General features: G+C 37.0%; 2 protein-coding genes across 7 annotated transcripts in view; one reads left to right on the top strand and one right to left on the bottom strand.

Moving 5' to 3' along the window:
* The window catches only part of LOC108274105 (CDP-diacylglycerol--glycerol-3-phosphate 3-phosphatidyltransferase, mitochondrial), a 29,691-nt gene extending 24,445 nt beyond the window's left edge, over positions 1-5,246 (top strand). For 2 of the 3 annotated variants that reach the window (XM_047159313.2, XM_053684981.1), the window contains exons 9-10: positions 1,726-1,874; positions 2,756-5,246. In XM_047159313.2, coding sequence (XP_047015269.1) covers positions 1,726-1,874; positions 2,756-2,875 — 269 coding nt within the window. In that variant the 3' untranslated portion in view covers positions 2,876-5,246. The remainder of the gene's footprint in view (positions 1-1,725; positions 1,875-2,755) is intronic. The other variant, XM_017483975.3, reaches the window with a different exon arrangement.
* A 9,264-nt stretch (positions 5,247-14,510) lies between these two features.
* Positions 14,511-21,047, bottom strand: part of cyth1b (cytohesin 1b) — a 49,007-nt gene continuing 42,470 nt past the window's right edge. For 2 of the 4 annotated variants that reach the window (XM_017484158.3, XM_017484159.3), the window contains exons 8-13: positions 20,829-20,977; positions 20,527-20,639; positions 17,206-17,284; positions 16,974-17,045; positions 16,727-16,881; positions 14,511-15,839 (exon numbers count right to left, since the gene is read on the bottom strand). In XM_017484158.3, the coding sequence (XP_017339647.1) occupies positions 15,761-15,839; positions 16,727-16,881; positions 16,974-17,045; positions 17,206-17,284; positions 20,527-20,639; positions 20,829-20,977 (647 nt within the window). In that variant the 3' untranslated portion in view covers positions 14,511-15,760. The remainder of the gene's footprint in view (positions 15,840-16,726; positions 16,882-16,973; positions 17,046-17,205; positions 17,285-20,526; positions 20,640-20,828; positions 20,978-21,047) is intronic. The other 2 variants (XM_017484156.3, XM_017484157.3) reach the window with 1 other exon arrangement.

Below are 21,047 nucleotides of genomic sequence, written 5' to 3'. Positions count from 1 at the left end.
TATTAGAGGCACTGTGGTTAAATAATCCCTGTAATTAGCCCTCTAATGAACACTACAGCCCAAGCCTATAAACTCCTCCCAGGATCTGTTTTCTGATGGAATGGCCTCTGATCTTATCATTCAAATTTACAGACTCGCTGCCAGACCCTTTTTGAGAGTAGGTGTATAACCCCGGTGTCCTGGCGAAATTCCCTCACTAACCTTTCTCCATCATGGCCTCCTAATAATCCCCATCACGAATTGGCTACATCACTCTCTCCTCTCCACTAATAGCTGGTGTGTGGTGGGCGTTCTGGCGCACTTTGTCTGCCGTCGCATCATCAAGGTGGATGCTACACACTAGTGGTGGTTGATGAGATTCCCTCCCCCATGCTATGTAAAGCACTATGAGTTTCTAGAAATAAAAGCGCTATATAAATGTAAGGAATTATTATTATTATTATTATTATTATTATTATTATTATTATTATTATTATTATTATTTTATCAGTAAACTAGAGATCAGATCTTTAACTTTTACTGACTCCTAAAGTAGTTCAGAATTTTAAATGCAATTCGGTAACATGGTGAAGGACAAAACCATTATTTAACCCTCCCTCCTGCTACTGATTTTGTATAGTTACTTATGTGTTTCACTACATATTTTAATACGTATTCAAAGTGTATGAAATGGCTTTAAACACTCCTAGGCTTGGAGAGATAGGAAGGAGAGAAACAAGAAAAGAGTGAGAGACTCCGAGTTCAGTAAATATGTGCAGCATCAGTGCAATTCAATTTCATTCTCCCGTTGAGAAGTCCCGCTTATTAGATAAAGCCTTGTCAATGCCGTCATTTCTAGTAAACATAGGAGCAGAAGTGGGAATAGACGGGGTGCAGAGGTCTTCTTGGTCAAGCAGGAAAAGAATCAATGACCATTAACTGGCATTCTGGCCCTCTGCCTACAATAGACCTATTCACCCCAGGCAGGGGCCAATGAGCTGGAATAAGTGATTAAGTGAGAGATGAACAGAAGCAGGGAGAGAGAGGAGAGAGAGGTTATGCGTGTGAGGTAGTAACTCCCTTAACTAGACTGTTTTCAAATTGAGTGATTTAGTTCAGGCACAGAGTAGGATCAAATTACCTCAAAGCCATTTGGGGTACATAATTAATAGTTTGTACATACAAGGAAATCCTGAGTAATATGATTTGAGTAGCTTCCCGTCGGTGGCGTTACCTGATATTCAACTACCTTAGGATAAACTGGTTCTCTGTGGTATTTCATGTAGAATTTTGTAGTGCAGTGATTTACATCATAGTTTGTTTAGCATTGTAAAATGTTGAAAATTTTGACATTTTGGATTGTTGACTGTTTCTATGTCTTTGCACTGAAGGCACAGAAGAATCTATTTGTTCTGAAATGCAAACGTATCATATTTCATGTTCAGAGTTTCCTGCAAGGGCTGAATAGAGGCCGTGTTTGTTGTTGAACTCACAAATCCAGTGCCAGCAATGAAACGTTGCCAAATTGAAATAGGGCAGTTTTAATCTGGATAATGTTCACACACATGCTGGTAGCTATATAGGCTTGTGATTTCTTAAGGGAAAACATAAACTGGCTTGAGTGAACACTGCATATGTCTAAATGTTTCTTTTAAAATTTGCTGCCTACTAATTCAGCTGCTTAGGTGTGTGTATGTGCCTGTGTGATGGTGATTAAGCTTCAGGTTACCTTCTCTGCCATTACAGGACTGTGGTACTACCTGGAAGGAAACGACCGTCCCTGTCTGACTCTTATAGGCTCCCCCAATTTTGGTTACCGCTCTGTGCACAGAGACATAGAGGCTCAGATAGCCATAGTAACAGAAAATGATGAACTCCAGACTCAACTGCAACAGGTCAGTGTCACTCATACATAAAGATATTTTGGTCGTTATATAATGGATAATAACTATTTATGTGCATTGTGTCTTATATAATCATACAACTGATAGGATCATATTACAGTACATCAGAAAAGCCTTTGCATTCCCTGCAGTTTACCCATAATATACGGTTAGACCATGTGAGCCATGTGAGCCTTCTGGGAAACCTGTATGTGAGTGGTAATAAAGCTTGAGTAACCATAAATGGGGTCAGATGCTCTTTAACTCTTTGGACAAGCTGAGGTTCCTGTCAGTCCTTATCGGATGGAAGTTATATAAGCTTATAGCTACAGCACTCTCAGCACTCCCCACACAAACCCCGTCACTGGATAACAAATGTGATAAATTCAGTCAGTGTAGACTAAAGTCCAATTTAACCTCCCAATTTGTTTGCTCTTCTATGCCAAATTCAATGCCAGTAATTTTGCTGCCAAATTATCCAAACCACCATAACCATGCAATTCTCTCCAGCTGTGGCTTCTTTGGGAAATGTTTTAATTGAAGAAGCAAATATAAATAAAACATTTGGCTATATCATGTCTGAAATGTCAGTTACTCCATATTAATTTCTTGTTTATAGAAGAGTTGTAAAAAAGCAATGTCACACTCAAAATCATGATGTTTTACTGAATATCAGCATGGCTGTAATTAGCTGTAGTCTATTCACAGTCGTACCGAACTTCAGTACAACAGCACTCTTGCTTGTGCTATATCACTTAATTAAACCACCATGAGACCTGAGTGTTTGTTTACTACTTTTAATGCATGGTATTTATTTATTCAATGCTGCCAGATTGGTTCAAGGTTCAATATTAATACAAAACCCTTCACACTGACATTTCTTTGTCCTTCAGGAGCAAGACATGTTGTACCAGAGGTCCACAGAAGTGTCAGGCTCCACCTTTAAGCAACCTAACCGTTATGTGAAGTTATGGGTGAAGCTGGTCACTCCTCTAATTAAGAACTTCTTCTGAGATACCGCATGCCTAAGTTGGTAGACTTCTTACAGTCCATACCAGGTTGGTTCATTTCTGACTGGGTGTGCTCACTACACTACTGAGGAGCCTATTCTCTTTACAAAAAAACAAAAAACAGCAACCTTGATTCAGTTCATGTGGTGATTAGCTAATGAATTGAATCTAATGGAAAACAGGCGTACTGTGTTCAACAGTCAATACTGTGCTCTGTTTACATCAATACCTCAATGGCCTATACTTTAAAGAGACCATGAATAGCTTTTGTGTACGAGAAGGCACAAAAACAGGAATCAGCATTTTTGTTGTGATTTTGGTTTGTCTGAACTGTTGTTCCGTTTTACTTAGCACATGCAAAGTTTCCGTAAATATAAATGCACACAAAGCCCAAGATGGCAGACAGTGGGTTCTTAAGAATCCGCAATGTCACTGCAGTGGTTCCCCAAGCCCAAATCCCGTCACATAGCCGAGTGTAGAGTAGTGTGGCCAGACCACAGCACAAACTTGGCTATATGCTATTCCAGTACTGTCAGTCTTTAGGTGCTGCCAGTGACCTCTTTTAGCCCTCTGCCGGTAACATCTGTGGCTGTTTTGTGCATGGTTTACGTATTTTAATCAGACATGGCCTATATTTACGATGTAGATATTGAGAATATCCAGATCCAAAAAGCACTCCATTACAGAAGGGATATTTTCTGAAATAAGTAATATTAAATATAAATCAAAGCAACACAACGCATAAAACGGGTAAATACTAATGAAATGCCTATAGTTTTTTTGTTTGTTTTTTTTCTTACTGAAATGCTTTTACACTGCCCCCTTGTGATTGTGTTGAAAAACTGAAACGTAACCATACCACAGGTTTGATATGTTGATAAGGTTTTTATTCAAAACAATGAAGGCATAAAACCAAATAGCAAATTAATTTTACTTGAAAGGGCACAAAAAATAAACAATTAAATAACAGAATTATGGATTAAATAAAATCACAAAATGTTTCTTCTCTAAGTTCTGTTGCAGTAGACACTGAGAAGCAGTTATACAGAAGCTAACACCCACTTAGTTGGTTTCTCTTTAGATTAAAGGTCCAAACATAGGTGGGCCCACGCATACGTGTTTTGTACACAGGACACTCATATATGTTCTTTGTCTCCTGGTGGTCCACGGGAATGGCATTAATGAAGATTACCAGCATGGAAGGTGTCAACTCCTTTAAAAGGGCATCAGCTATTGCACCAGAATGGATGTCCCAGCGAGCTCCGGTGAAAATGTTTCAAACATTAATGCTCATATTGTTTTATTTCAAAAGGACACCGATGTAATCCATGCCTGTGGATGGCAACCCTGAATTTATTATTAACTGTGTGCTGTTTGTACTCATGATCTGTTTCATAATTAGCTTGTGGATTGACCATGATGCACAGTCCAAATTTTAGAAAAAAGATATGAGAATGGGGTGATGTAGAAAGTGAAGATGTGAAGTGCAGTCTAAGAATTTGGGACATTTGGGGAACCTGAGAAAGTGGATGGGCTAAAAATTGAAGGTATTCTTACAAGCCAATGACAAGAAATTACCAAGACCATGTGATTGACAAACAACTGATGTCACCATTTCTTTGCTGTGCAGTTGATGTTGAATTTATAGTGCAATGTCTAATGTTGTTAGCAGCTTCATGTCTAAGACTACAAACTGCAGTCCTAATCTTAATTTAAAACATGAGTTCATTTTCTAAACATGAGCTGGATTAAAGTTAAGTTTAGTGTTACTGATTATGCTGCAGTTTATAGCAGGGAATACAGTTAGTTCCTTCTATTAGATCATGTGAATCTTAAGATTTTTAACTAAATATTTGCTTCATTGAACAATACCCTTCATATAGGAAAACACAAAATATCACAGATAGCCTTTAACATGTTGATAGGACATTTGATTTCATACATGGAGGGCTGGTGAATTTACTACACCTCAGTTAAAAAATGTATGAACTTTCATGTGTAAATGAAGAGTTGAGCAAATTTAACACAGGCTAAAGTTTGTAGCATGTGGGGAAGCAATTTCAGTGTTAGAGTCTGCAAGGTGTCATTTCAATAGCAATTTATAAATGATTATAAATGTCACATTGTTGAAGTTTAGCTTGTTTGAAAGAGAGCAATATGCAAGTTATGGAAGTGTTTGAAAGCCATATTTTGCCATTGCTTTTAGCTTTCAATGTTGATGTTATGATTTTCAGTCTGAGAATCCTTGATTTTGCACCAGTTCATCTAAACAGCCTTAAAGGTCTGTTATTTATATATTCTCCATGCAATCTAGCCTAATGTTTTTTGATTTATAGATGGTGTATTTAAAATAAAGGCTTGGATGTGTGTTTAATCTATGTTCCAGTATTGAGGTCATAAAACATGCGTCATTTCAAAGACTTTTCTCTTCCAAGAAAAGACCATAGATAAAAGCACCATCTCTCCGTGCGCTGGTCATGTCCTCCCTATACTTTTTGGTCACCCCTACAGTCATACACAACTTGTCGAAAGGCATTCATTTTTCCTGGCTGTGGACTGCATGATGGCAGTGAGGAAAGATTGGGGGTTGAAAAAGCCTGCAGCAGGCATGGCAAAGTCTCCTGTTCCTATAGATATAGTAAAGTATAACAGGAGAACTTGGATACAAATACTTATATGAGGTCAGTAACTTAATATTTGGGCTGAATGTGTAGCATGTACTGCACATGACTCTGCAAGTGTGGGGGTTTGGTACAACTGGTACAATATGCTGGGCCATTTTGGTAATGCAATGGTAGAAGCTTTCAAATGACAATTTATATGCTATGGGCTTAAAGTGCCCATGAAATGAAATATGGGCCCAAGTAAGCTATATATATAACAATGGAAATTATTTTGATGTCCTACCCATCCAATCTGTGCCTTATCAAATATTTTATAAAATGCTTGTCCCATTCCCATAAGCAAACTGTAGTCATGGCTCTACAGTAGCAGCAATTAGCCTAAAACATGGGTCATTCGTGTAGATTTGGTTGGGCAGCTTACCATTAATTCCTCTATCAATCAATCCCTTGTGTATTTAAAAAATTGTTGGCGTTTGTATCTATGTGCTTATTCCCTCTACAAAATCACAGGCTGCAAATGTGATGATCTGTGTGCTACACTGCAGTTGGTATACACCTACAGTCATGTGAAAAAAATAAGTACACCCCATGAAAAGTGTATATATATATATATTTTTTTTTGTTCGTTTGTTTTGTTTGACATATTTGGACGGACAAACAAAAATTTGATCCCCTTTGAAACAGTGCCAATTAATAAAGCTGTTACACTTACATGATAATCAAATGACATTTTGTAGTCATTTTCACAATTTAAATTAACAAAAAACAGATCAGTTATATGTAAAAAGTAAGTATACCCCTACATTGATCACAACTTCAAATCCATATAATTTGAATCAGGTGTTCAAGATCGGGTACCAGTGATCAGAAACTGCTTAGGGAGTGCAGGTGGAACCTGTCTTATTTATAAGTCTTGCAACTGTTGGTGTCAGTACATGCATCTACAATCAGAAAGAGATTTGACCTGCATGGGAGGCGTGCCAGGAAAAAGCCTTTGCAAGTCTACAGTTTGCCAATGAGCATACAGACAAAGATCAGGCCTTTTGGAATAATGTTCCCTGGACAGACAAATCTAAGATAGAGTTGTTTGGCCACAGTAACAGCAGACAGCTTTTCAGGAGAACCACCTCATACCAACTGTGAAGCACGGCAGTGGAAATGTTATGGTTTGAGGTTGTTTTCTGCCTCAGAAACCGGAAAACTTGCCTTCATTGATTCAACTATGAATTCTGTATCATATCGGAGTGTTTGAAGATAATGTGAGGCCATCTGTCTGAAAATTGAAGTTGAACCAAAAGTGGACCTTTCAACAGGATAATGATCCTAAGCACACAAGCAAATCCACCACAGAATGGCTCAAAGTCTCCTTACCTTACCCAGAAAAGTTTCCTTACCCAGATTCACATTGGTAAGCTTATAATAGTGATTTATAATTTGAGCTGTCTGGTTGGATTTTGCGGGAAACAGCAGTTTGACATCATTCATGTGTGGGGCGCTGAGGATGGTGGAGTGTTTGTAGCTTGTTTTTAGACTAGTTGCTTAGAATTAAAACTAGTCATCTAGATTGCTGTTTTTAATCTGGACAGTCGTAAACAGCAATCATTGTTGACATCTGGGGCATCAGTTGTTGTCAAAACCAAGAAACCTTGAACTGCAGCGAGCCTGCAGTCAAAAAGGGAAAGCGACAGAGCCCGTGCTAAAATGAGAATAAATATCGGCATGGCTTTTGAGAGGTGGTGACAACTATAAAGATCTGAAGGGCTTGAAGATTGACGCAGAGATGGCTTTTTTCCCTGCCGAACAGGTAAGACATTTCAGTGGCTCAATATGTAGCTAGCTAACATTAGCGCATTTGTTTGTTTGATTCATCTAGGTATCGAGGTTCCTATGGGTTTTTTTGTTAGTTTTGCTATGGTCAGTTTGGTAAATTGCACTTATCTTTTGCTAAGTATGAGAGAGAGAGCAACTCACCTCTACTCCAAGAAAACCATATCCGCTGCCACCTCTATTGTCAAGTACTGGAGCTAATGTACAATTCATGTGAATACCTCAAACAGTCAGATTCCTCCATGCAGAGGAGCAGTGCTGAAGCACAAAAAATAACTCCACAAGTAACTTGCAGTTATGTTTCAAACAGAGATGGTGATAGAGAGGCAAAAGTTCAGTATTGCAGCTTTAAATTTTACTGGAATTTTTATTATAATGTCCGAAATAATAAATAAATAGTCACAACATCCTTTTGATCAGTGTTTCTGCTCATACTGCAAGGGCACAGTTATAACAAAATGTGTAGGAGTAAAAGGAGTATAGTTTTAATCCTGTCCCTAACTCAACAGCCTATACAGACCTAGTGCCTCTACATCCATGGTTAATGGGTCAATTCCAGGAGAGAGAACGAAGAACATAGGAGTGGATGAGCTGCTCTCTTCAAACGCCACAGCAAACTCCACACTGCAGCCATCCACATACTTGGTCCCTAGCTTTGCTTCAACCAAGTTTCTGCAGGGTCCAGGCAGCATGTTACAGTAAATTTGCATTTACAAACATAATTCCTGAATCTTAATGAATTAAAATTCAATCTTAATTATGTCATTAAATAACACACTGAGATGCAATTATGTAATTATTTTACACAGTACTTGAAAATATGCAGGGTGTCACCATAGCACTGAACCACAAACACCCCCAACCAATTCTCAAAATGTTCCACATTTTTCCACAAGGACTTCCATATCACAAAGTCATTCCTAAGCATAAAAAGCTACACATAGATTCAAATTGAAGACCTCAAAGTAGCCCATCAGCAGCTGGCTTTCTATCTCAGTTTTTGGGGTCCTTCTAGTGTAAAGCCATTGAGGGTATGGTCATTTTCACGTGTTTGTGGGTATAATGGGCTTTGGGCTATATACTAGATGTACTGTAACAGACTTGGGACTGGATCCATTCAGAAGAGGTTTTATTACAAAACATCAGTCCACAATCCAATATTAAAAATGCAAAAAAAAAAAAAAAAAAAACAACAGTCATACAAAAAGCTAGCAAGGCTCGAAAGACAACACAATATATACTAAGAAATGGCTCAATGTACACATCAAGGTGTTATTGGTAAGGCTTTGATACTGTATGAGTGTGTGGCTATGTTCGTAATTATGTACTGTGACTGTATCTGCTGTATTCGATTCAGTACCTATTGCTCAGTCGTTGAAACGATATGTACTGATCAGTATAAGTGTGCAGCATGAATACTATCTGGATGTACTACATCTGCCATGTTGGCATTGTCATGTGACCTACAAGTTAAAAAGAGGCAACGCACTGCCTTCCGCCATTTTTGGTTCTGACCGCTCTTCTGCGCCAGTCCTGTTGCCTTATGGGATAGTGCAGTGTCCGTTGGTTCTACACTGGAGAATCTCACCGGAAGCAGTAGGTCATCCAGGTATTTCTCACATACTGTTTTATGAATACTGAGAATTCGTACATACTACTCCTTTGGCATACTGCTTTTCACCTACTGTATAGTAGGGTAGTAGGGATATTCGGATGCAGCCTGTGTCTTATATAGTCCATGAACAGGTAATGAGTGGAATAATCAAAGAAGTGTCCTAGAACTCAGGGGAGGGTGAACTCTAGTGGTGTGGTGGTGAAATATCCCTGACTGGTGTGATATACCTTGTTTAGTGTGTTCAAATCTTCTTGTGCAGCAAGCAGAGCAGGCTCAGCTTTGGCTACGTCCTCCCCACAAGACTTCTGCTTCTTACCTACCTTCTACAAATAAACAAAATGTAGTTTAAAGCATAATTAGAACTTAAGTCCTGTTCCCAACAGATTCATTAAAATTGATAAAAACCTTGCTGAAATATGTACCACTGATAATTGTGTTATTGAAAATTATTCATACCCCCCCCAAGTTACTGGGTTTTTAAAAAATATTATAGGCCACAGTTTTACCTTGGCAATAGCTTGAACTTTCAGCTCCTCCTCATCAGCAATGGCTTTCCCCTTGGATACCTTCTGTGTTTCTGTTGTTACAACTTGAATAAATTTGCCAGCATCTTCATTTTTCTGTTTAAGCTCTACTTTTTTAACTGCCAGCTTAACATTCAGGTCATTTACCTATGTTTATACATTCATAAATTCATGTATGTCCATGTAATAGACAAGTTGAAAATTATTTTTGAATCATTAGTAGTTATTTCTAACCTGTGCAGAGATAATTTTACCAATCCCTTCACTATTCTATCCATTTTTGATGGTAGTTGTGTCCTTTTTACACTAAGCAGATTCTGATAGAGCTTAATCGGTTCCAGAAAGGTTTTTGGGGTGGTGTAATTATAGCGGCGGTCTAATAGAAGGTAGCATTTTAACATGTCATTCACTGTGATGTGAACATGGGCCATAAACTGACTTAGGGAGTCTTTTTGATTTCAGGCTAGAAAAAAAGGTGGCAAAAAGCGATAACAGTAATTTACTTAAATGCCAAGTCCTGCTGCAACTTATTTTCTCTAAAGCAGAGAAAACATTTTCAGTAAAGTACATACAGTAGATTGAATACTTTCTTGACCTTTACCTTAATGCCTTCTTTCTCAGACAGGAAGCGCACCAAAGCTTCTTTTGGCCACTCATGGAACTGGTCTGTAGAGGGTATTGACGTCACTTTCCTGCCGGAACACGCCCCCCTAGACTGAGTGGCAAAACATCCAGCAAAATGGCTGGTTGTAATCAGGGAAGCTGCAAAAGCACTCATATAACTAACAATTATCAGCTTAAAGGCAGTTGGACTCGACAGTGACCCTTAAAACTTGCCCAAGAACCTGTGGTCCATGGACATTGGCATGTGGCCAGAAATTTTTCCCCACATTTATATGTAATTGATTTTAAGCAAATCCTGAATGCATACAAAAGCCCTCACACTTAGTCCTACTACAAGGTGGGATTTGTTGGAGAAATTAAACTGATAAGAACACCATTAAACTTTCTTGTTGTATGTGGACAGGTATTTACAAATATTTATATTTTATTCTATAATTTTATCTGGTAAACCATAAGCTAGCTAGTCCTAGTTTGTTTGTAGCTAACACTGCTTCCATTTACTAACGTTATATATTTATGAATATTTGTGCTGCTATTATTATTATTATTATTATTATTATTATTATTATTATCTGTTATAAATATATCATTCTTAAATAAAAAAACAAAAATCAAACCTGTACTGCTATGACAGATAACACTTCTACAGATATCCGATTGAACTCATCAAAGCAGCCCCAAGCTCCAGTCTGGGCCAAACCTTTGTAAATATCGCCACAAGACTTAAAAAAAATTAAAATATTCATTTGTATTAATTAATGTGACAATTATCCAAGAATATGTATACTATATTTTCATTTCTCATACCTTTTGTCATAATCCATTTGTTCAGAGCAATTGAACACATACACCATAATACCCAGGGCTCTCCCCAAATCTTTGGTTGTCTCTGTCTTTCCAGTTCCAGCAGGGCATATTGGTGCCCCTCCCATAATGAGGTGGAGAGATTGGGTGAGAGTAATGTTGCACCTGTTACAAAACAAAGCAAAAATCATCCAGATGGCAAAAGTGCATAGACAGGCTTTTCCTACATACAATATCATAATTGAGGTATACCTATCAGTTAACAGTGTGATAAAAAATTGAGGGGTGTTTCCTAAATATTCATATGAGTTTTGGATCTAGGCATAACCGATATTGGCAAAGCAGTGCTTTCTATCATTATTATTAGTTTTCATCAACAAACCTAACCTAAGATAAAACTATCATCTATCACACTTTTTCCATCTAATTATACTTTGCCATCTTTAGTTTGGATTAATTCGAACCTGTTATCTAATCACAAAGCTGCTTTTTGAAGAAATCTTTCATGGCATTTTCATACCCCTCTTCAAGTCTTGCAAAAGCATTACCCACCTCATTGGTCCACCAAATTTGAGTGCAAGCTAACGTGATCTAAATATAAAACAGCAATAATCCTGTAAAAACAACATGTAAAGGGTAGACATAGTACCAAAAGTTATATATGAATCTAAGTGGGAAGAATATACAGTACAGTTCTGTGTAAACCTGTGCAGCGGGGTCAAAGAGCCACTGTTCTCTGGGCTTCAATTCAGAGGTTGGGACAGCCTCTCTAAATTTAACTCCTAATGTTTCCACCATTCTTTCCAACACTCTGTTTAACCATGTCTCTACCTGAGAATAAAAATTTGTACAGGCAATACAGGTTATTCTTCAAAATTACTACAAATTATGACCATCAGTGTGCCTGTTTTTAATGAGTATTTACCTGTCCTGAACAGTCACATTCCTTATCAAATTTTAAATATTCATTTTCATTACTGTACATTCCAACACCATATATACCGCTAGCAATTATTACTTTCATATACCTCAAATTGGTGGCACATCTCTTTAAATTTTATTGCCTTCCTGCACTTAAAGTATAAATTATATTTAAACCAGTTATTAATATTTCTTATTATATAACGTGTCATTTAATTAAATATGGTATAGTGACAATGACTATTTTGCCTGTAATTGCAAATGGACTTCATCGGGAAGCTTCTCTCCATACTCTTTCAGGAATTCAATGGTGTCAATTCACTCACACAACTGTTACCATGTGATAATAAACTGCCCCTACAGATGTGGCCTTTAAGGATGTGCGTTTTTTACGCGGTATCACGCAATTCGTCACATGTGATCATGTGATCATACAGCAGGCACGGCTCTAAGAATTTAAATTCATCTGTTGTGCTTCACACAATAAAATATTAGGTTTCTCATCAAAACTTGTGATTAACCTAATTTAAACAAGTATCTAATTACAAGATTATGTAAAATATAAAGTGAGTGTGATCGAGTTTCATAGTTCAGGTACAATAGCTATAGTATTTAAGTTAAGGAGGTTTTGTGTTTGTGCTAGGATAGTGCAGAGGTAACATGCCGGTTTTCTGTACCTGTGAACGGGTTCGAGCCTCAGCTCAACTGACTGTTTTTTTAAAATGAACGGGGGTTTTTTCACTGTAGAAAGTTCATCGAGGTAACACTGAATGAATTCCGCGTGAACACTGACTGGAGGGCCATGCCAATTAGAAGCTTCAGGTGATGGACTATTAGCAAGTTATCGTCATTCATTCCTATAATCCCAACAATTGTTTTTTTTTTTTTTTTTTTTTTTTTTCAATATTTAGCTGTCTTTTTATTTTAAGGATCTAATAAACTGCATATATAAAATTACTTTCACATGTTTGTGATTTTTAGATTATTCACCATAGTACAGCTTCTGACCATTAAATCAAAACAGACCTGTGGTTTGATGACATAATGCTTATTTATTCAGAAATAGAAGTAACTAAATACAAAAATGCTACTTTAAATTTTAACTCTGACAGCGTGCTTTCAGTTGATGGACGCCCCATTTACATTTTTGATGATATTAAAAATATATATTTTACAATGACAGAATATTACATTAATATTTTACAAATGACAAAATCACTGACTATTCCATATGCAGTTTGACTTTTTCCATCTTCAGAACATTGAACAAATATTGTTCATGCTAGGGGAAAAATGTTACTATATTGTTTGCAATTTTATAATGAGTCTTATTGAGCAATTGATAATTTCTTACTGACCTATTTCACTGGCTCACCAGTTACAATTGTGACCAATATATTTTTTTATTATTATTTTAAGTTAGTGAAAGTACCATTAACTTTTTAAAACCTTTTTTAAGAAAAAGAATGCTGTTTGTTTAATTGCACAATTCAGGGAGTAAAATGCATATGCTGTAGTTTCAATAGCTTTGGATTTACATGCAAATGTACTGGGCAATTAATAAGCAATGATCATCTTTAAGAAATCTTATCTTTTGGCTCATCAAGTTGAAGGGGAGGAGCAGAAGCATAAAACTTGGAGATTCACATAAATTCAATCCAGGTCAAGTAATTTGTACGTATTTGCAGTCTATGACCTCGCAATAGAGGCAAACGCATTTTACTCAAAGAGAAGTGCTGCTGAGAGGTGATAATAGTTGGGGGGAAGGGGAGATCCACTTGTCAATAAGTAACTGGCAAAAAAAAGTTGCAGGATTCAACCTCTTCAAAAACAAAGAATATCTTTGTTGCTAAACCCAATCCTACGGAAGCCCTAAGCGGCCATGTATTCTTCTTCTTCTTCTTCGCTTTTATCCTTCCCGTAGTGAGTGTCCCACAACTTGTATACATGGTATAATTTTGGGGTATAAAAAGAGTATCTTAGAGAGGCAGAGTCTCTCAGAAGTAACGATGGGCAGAGGTTCACCCATTTTTTTTTTCGACATTAGAGATAGGACTTGTTTAGAAACAAGTTCGCAAGCAGTGCTTTTTTGGTATTGTTGTTACCATGTACCATGTCTGTTGTAAGGTTGATATTAGAATAGGGAAATGAGGATTGTGAAGGGTGCTAGACGATGACAAAAAGGCTTACTATAGATATAGCAAATAAAAAAAAGTTCCCACACTTCTCACGCAAATGTGAAAGTGCTTCTCAATTTGCAGTAACCAGATGTTTTGCGTGGACACGCGGTTTTTCGGTTTTTGAAATTTATCTGAGACCTGGCAACCCTGCGAAATGCTGCTTTCGCAGACCAGGTGCTGAAACAGGCCGTGGTTTATATTCAAATAAACTAAATTGAAAGTTATAGTGACTAAATAAATATATTTTTAACGATTTACAGGGAAAAGCCCTTCCTTAAAGACAGAATTTCCTATATTTTCAAAACACATTAAAAACCTAGCTAATGATGAACCAAGTATGCAACACAACACCAGATGTCCAACAAATTCAGTTTTTAGCTTCCCCCCTTTGTGTATGAATTTGTGACATGATAAAAATGTTTGCAATGGATGCGTTTTATTTTAGCTCAAGATTACATGACAACAGTGTGAGATCAAACTGATGAAGGTCGTCTCAAACCCATTTTTTATACAAACACATTCAGACAAAAAATACAATTTTTATTTTTAAATATATACAGAATTGATAAATTAACAATCGCCTTTTCTCATAGTTATCAGTGCACTTCAACAAAGAAACATGTTAAACACTGAAATATCTTGCACTAAAATTGCTAACCAATCATCGTTATTTATCACTATTAATAATAATAATAATTATAATAATAATAATAATAATAATAATATTATTATTATTATTATTATTTCACTTTAGTTTAGAATGCAACATTGTTATCCCAGATAAGTAAGGAATAACGTATGATAGACCGTGCTTTTGTATGAAAATAATGCTTTTCGGAGCCGAGAGAGCCGAAAATGCAAATCCATCTTTAAGTGTATCACTGGATGATGTCAAACAAAAACGCCAAGTAGATAAGCAGTCCCAAGTTTAGAGGAAAAAAAAAAAAAGAAATGGTGTCTTGTTTATACTGTAAATTACAGGATGTAAGGCCACTGTTAGAACGGGACATTTCATCTTTGTGAACGATAGTCTGGACAAACCAGTATAAAAACAATCCACTGCATTAGTCATGAAGGCATATAAAAATAGCTTTGGCAGATGACAAATGCAAATATCTTCAGTTGAATGAGCTTTAAAATATCACATCGGACAATACAAAGCAAATTATTACAAGCAAGCAAAAAGTCACTTGAATGTCATTAGGGAAGATGATGGAGAAACATGACTTATGAAATATTGAGGAGGATGTGTAGATAATTTACTTATCCTACTGTCTGTACACGTATCAAACAAAAACAAACAAATCTGACAAGTATGTCAGTAGCTTTTAATTCAGTTGCCTAGTACAGTCAGACCTGCTGATTTAAGATATACATAGAGTGATACAGGCTATACATAATGAATTTACACGCTATTATTTTGTAACATTTGTGATTTGAGAACCTCTGTTGTGCAATGCTATGAACCGTCAGTACATACAAATCCCTGACTTAGGATTTACGCATGTTTTTATGTTTACTCAAGAAGCATAAAGTCAGTCCTAAAGCAGTGTCACTTAAGGCTCACACAAACTCCCAGTGCAGTTAACCAGTTCCCCCCTTAAAACGCCAGGGCATTCCTGAGTAGGACTGATCCAGTCCACAGTTATGGCTTCTAGTTTTTATTTGTCCACTTGCCAAATCACAGGCCAGTTCTTACTTGGGCGTTCCTCACTTAAACTTGCAGTTATATACATGTGGACCCCAAAGATTCAAGGTGACGGGAAGATCTACTGCCTCTTTACAGATGACACCTTCTTCTTCCTGGCTGCGAGCATTTCATAGAAGGGGTCCCTGCTGATGGCAGCTCTGGAGACAGGAGAAAGTTCATTCTGTTACTTTGCCCCTTTTATAATCATTACTCCCAAGCTGACCTGCTTAAATTACTAAATCATAGTTTATCTGTTAAATTTCACTGCCACATCATTTACTCTAAACAGTACTGTACATTGTAGCAAACAAATGATTTCCAATTATTTCTCAACTTTACTTTTTCCAGTAAATCAAAATTCACATGATAAAGTGTACATATAAATCAATAAACTTATAGATAACAGCTCAGATTTGCAGTCTTTTGTTTTTGACCTCACAATACTCAAACTGCAACAGTTATCAATTTATGCAAGCTCACTGATAAAGTGTATACATTAACCCTTTAAAACTGGCATTTAACATATGTGAATATGAACTAATCGGGAAAATATACAATAGAGGTAAAGGGCAGGACTTTTTAAAATCCCATTCACGTATGCTCCTGCGGGAATTTTAAACAATTTCACATGCTCCCACGGATTTTTCCTAAACAAACCCACATGCTGCATTTTCTAACAAAGTATGCTGGTTCTGTTTACCAAGATATAAACAAATTACTAATTTAAACCTACATAAAACACTGAAAATTTATAAATTAAAACGGTTAATAAGTGGAAATGCACATATGTGCAGTGCAGCAGGAAGACCTAATACACTCCAATGATAACGAATGTGGCCTTCCTTCGTCCCTCAAGCTTCTGACCACCTGTCCGCAAAGTAAAAACCACCATAACTGTGATGAGTTTTGTCCCGTCTCTCTACTATGAATCCTTTACTATACAACGTAATGATTCGGGTATAAAACCTTAAGGGCCTTGAGCAGATTTACTCACACTGAGAAACCATACATAAATCCAATATGTGTGTTGAGGAAGACCACTCACTTGATACTGCTGATCCATTCGTCTTTTTCTTCAGTGGTTGGGGCTGAGATTCTGTAAAATGTGTGGTTTCCCTCCACCACCCGACCATCTGCCTCAGTCTTGCAGGCCTTGATTACTTGATCCTTATTGTCTGGGATGAAGAGCTCGAAACAGTTCTGTGAAGACAGTTATTCAAACAATTAAAGGAAATAGTAAAATATGTTCAAAGGCAGAAATGGGATTTGCTGTGGACAAACCAAGGACATACTGGTTTCTTTGAATCCTCCACTTCTCTTATGCTTAGATTTTCCAGGGGTATAATCCCTCTTGGCTCTTTATCCTAAAATAAAAGTTAATAATGAATCCAAAATAAAACATGCTCAACCATCTGCATGTTTATATTACATTAGTGCACGGGCATATAAGTGGTTTACTCATCACCCAAAAAAGTTCTAAGAATTGGAAATAAACAAAAACTCCCTAAATTATGGTTTACTTACAGTTGTGTATTCAAAGTAATAAAGGCAGTTATCGGTCAAGATAAACCATCTTCTTTTCCATGTTTTTACTCGTCCCCCTGTAAAATGTAAAAACGGTCCAGTTAAGAAAGCTGTATCCCACTGCTGATACTAAGAACTGGGTTAATGTTCAAGAGACGGCAACAGAGAAAAGCAGGATGAGATTTGGAGCACTGCAGCGGACAGACATATGCATGGTTAAGTTAAGTTAGTGCATGGGCGTATAACTGGTTTACTCATTACCAAAAAGTTAAAAGAATCCCACCAAAGGCAATAAAAGCAAATAATCAGAAGTAAATGAGCAAGGAAATATGGAGAGGGATGACTCGATTAAATTATTCTATAAAATACAACCTCTCATATACATATGTTGTTCACAAAACAATTTAAAACTTATTCTTATTTTGCTTCCAATCTTAAAATAATAATGAAACATCAATTCTATACTCACTTCTAAAGAGCATGCTTTAAATAGATTTTTTTTAAATGTAGTAGGTAATGTAGTTATACAAGGAGAATGCAAGCATGGAGTTTTTCTTTTACTTGATAGCCACAAAAGTCACACACCAGAATGTCAATCATAATGGACACATGTAAACATGGCAGAAGAAAACAACAAGTAATTCTGGGACTCAGCAGAGCTGTGTTAGACTGGAAGAATGAGACAGATCTGTCCTTTCAAGATCTGTTGCAGCTAAACAAAATAAACTGTAGAACATGTAAGGCCTTAATGCAGTTTTTGTCAAACCCTCTCTGATGTACATGTTTGAGCTTTCATTATGTTACAGAAATTGCACTCATGAGCAAAGACAATAAAGAAACCTGCAGCTTCCAGAGTTAAGGTTTATGGCTAATCTCCAAGGTCACAGCGATAGCATTATTATGGGGCTTCACACATTGTGAGCGAAATGTGCAGGAAATGCCACATTCCAGCATAGCGCAGTGTTATGGAACTAATAAGAAGCATAAAACATTTCATTTTTAAAAAAATGAAATATTGGTTCAAAAAAAAAAAAAAAAGTAGATAATGATAGCAAAGCACACCACATAAAGCACCCATTATGCAGAGCATATTGGCTAATGGGAAGAACCAGTGTACATACCTCCTGAAGAAAGAGAACATGAAAAAAATAAAGTGGAAAAAAGAAAAATAAATATGAAAATTATAATAAATAAAAATTTTATATTTGGGTGATGAAGCATTTCACAGCATTACAAAATTGACTGAATTACTGTAATTACGACACTTTCACTTCTATAGCTGTCCACCAGATGGCGACCGAAACAAATAGAAATACAGTACCCTCCACTAATATTGGCACCCTTGGTAAATATGAGCAAAGAAGGCTGTAAAAGTTGAATTTATTGTTGAAACTTTTGGTCTTTTGCTCAATAAATTCACAAAAATACTCTGCTCTCATGGATCTCTCATTTGGTTTATCCAAAAAATATATGTGCAACAATTATTGGCAACCTTTTAGTCAATATTTTGTGCTACCTCCCTTTGCCAAGACAACAGCTCTGAGTCTTCTCCTATAATGCCTGATGAGGTTGGAGAATACATGGCAAGGGATCGGAGACCATTTCTCCATACTGAATCTCCCCAGATCCTTCAAATATTGAGGTCGACGCTGGTGGACTCTCTTCTTCAGTTCACCCCACAGGTTTTCCATGGGTTTCAAGTCAGGGGACTCGGATGGCCATGGCAGGACCTTGATTCTGTGGTCAGTAAACCATTTTCTTGTTGATTTTGATGTATGTTTTGGATCATGGTCTTGCTGGAAGATCCAACCACGGACCATTTTGAGCTTTCTGTCAGAGGGGTAGTCAGGTTTTCATTTAATATCTGTTGATATTTGATAGAGCCCATAATGCCATGTATCCTAACAAAATGTCCTGGTCCTCTGGTAGAAAAACAGCTCAAAAACATTAAAGAGCCACCACCATATTTAACTGTGGGCATGAGGTACTTTTCCATATGGCTACTTCTCTGTGTGTGCCAAAACCACCTCTGGTGTTTATTGCCAAAAAGCTCAATTTTGGTTTCATCTGACCATAGAACTCGATCCCATTTGAAGTTCCAGTAGTGTCTGGGAAACTGAAGATGCTTGAGTTCGTTTTTGGATGAGAGTTGAGGCTTTTTTTATTGAAACCCTTCCAAACAACTTTTGGTGATGTAGGATTGTAGTTTTGGAGACTTTCTGACCCCAAGACGCAACTGACTTCAGCAATTCTCCAGCTGTGATCCTTGAAGATTTTTCTGGCCACTCGAACCATCCTCTTCAAAGTGGGTTGAGACAATATAGACACATGTCCAAATAAAGGTTGATTCATAACATTTCCAGTTGACTGGAACTTCTTAATTATTGACCTGATGGTGGAAATACGCATTTTCAATTCTTGTGCTATTTTCTTATATTTTCCCATTTTGTGAAGCTCCGCAACCTTTTGCCGCCATCACAGCTATATACCTTGATCTTACCCATTGTTATGAATGACTAAAGGAATTTGGCCTGTGTGTTACTGCATTTATACCCCTGTGAAACAGGAAGGCATGGTTGAACAATTTCCTGTTCCTAGTCACCAGGTGTACTAAATGGTTTTTATATCAATGGGAATATACTTCAAATATATATTTCTCATATGAATTCATAGGGGTGCCAATAATTGTTGCACACCTATATTTAAAGATTGTTTTAAATAAACTGGTGTTGTGTTTGCAATTGTTTGGCATCCATGAGAGCAGAATTAATTTTTTTAAACAAAAAGGTCAAAATGTTACAGTAAAAACAATTTTTCACAGCCGTCTTTGCTCATATTTACCAAGGGTGCCAATATCAGTGGAGGACACTGTAACTAGCCAATGCTCAAAGTCCATTGTGGCGTTATGTTCATATTCCTTATTTTCTTGATACTCTAAAGAAATTGTGTAGAATCACTGGTGATTTGTGGCTTCACTGTGGTGATTTGGGCTTGAGACACAGGCTGATACAACACTACCATGTACATCAGTAGCGTGATTGTGTCAACTATTTCAGAACTGTTGTAAAATAACGATAGAGCATCAGTGTGGTTTTCAGTGAAAATTGAATTGCATAATTAACAGATGTAATAAATTAAAACCTTATTAACAGCAAATATGTGATGTTTTTTAGTCTGTGATAAGAAGTTACACATAAGCTACCGGACTATTACTGAGAACCATGAAGACAGTTTATACAGACAATTATACTACACAAGGAATATATAATTTGCCCCCCCCCGACCCCCCCTTATCCAAAAAAGAGCAACATTTGCCACTCACCCAATTTCAGCAACCAACCCTCACGGTCTGGATTAAAGAATGTATGTGTTAGGTCATTGCCATCATCTTCTGGTATCTTAAAGGGCTCATTCTTGATACTTTCATACAGGTTCTGTTGATTTGGACATGCATTAAAGAGTCAATTAACACACTATAAGGTGAAAGCAAATGCATGCACTTAACAGCAGAGAATATCTGACAATGTGCGTGTGTGTGCGCGCAAAAAACATTATTATAAGTTGCAGAGTTCTGACTAATGATAGTGTTTGAATATTCTGGTAAATAAACCAAAAAATGTGACCCTGAGCAAGTCCTCTGGTAGGTCTCCTCCATCATTGATGCCTCTGTTCATGGCTATGAATCGCTCGGCTGAAGGCTTGTCCTTTACATTAGGGTTGTGCAGGCTTGTATTCAACATGATGACAGCAAATGAAAGAACATAGCAGGTATCTGCAGAGAAAATTAGAGGGCCATCTTTAATCTTGTGGTATTCTTTCCTTTGAAATGGAGATGACTGTGC

The sequence above is a fragment of the Ictalurus punctatus genome, chromosome 13 (assembly GCF_001660625.3).
Source record: "Ictalurus punctatus breed USDA103 chromosome 13, Coco_2.0, whole genome shotgun sequence".
In the NCBI taxonomy this organism is placed as follows: domain Eukaryota; kingdom Metazoa; phylum Chordata; class Actinopteri; order Siluriformes; family Ictaluridae; genus Ictalurus; species Ictalurus punctatus.
This window is presented reverse-complemented; position numbering and strand designations above follow the sequence as displayed.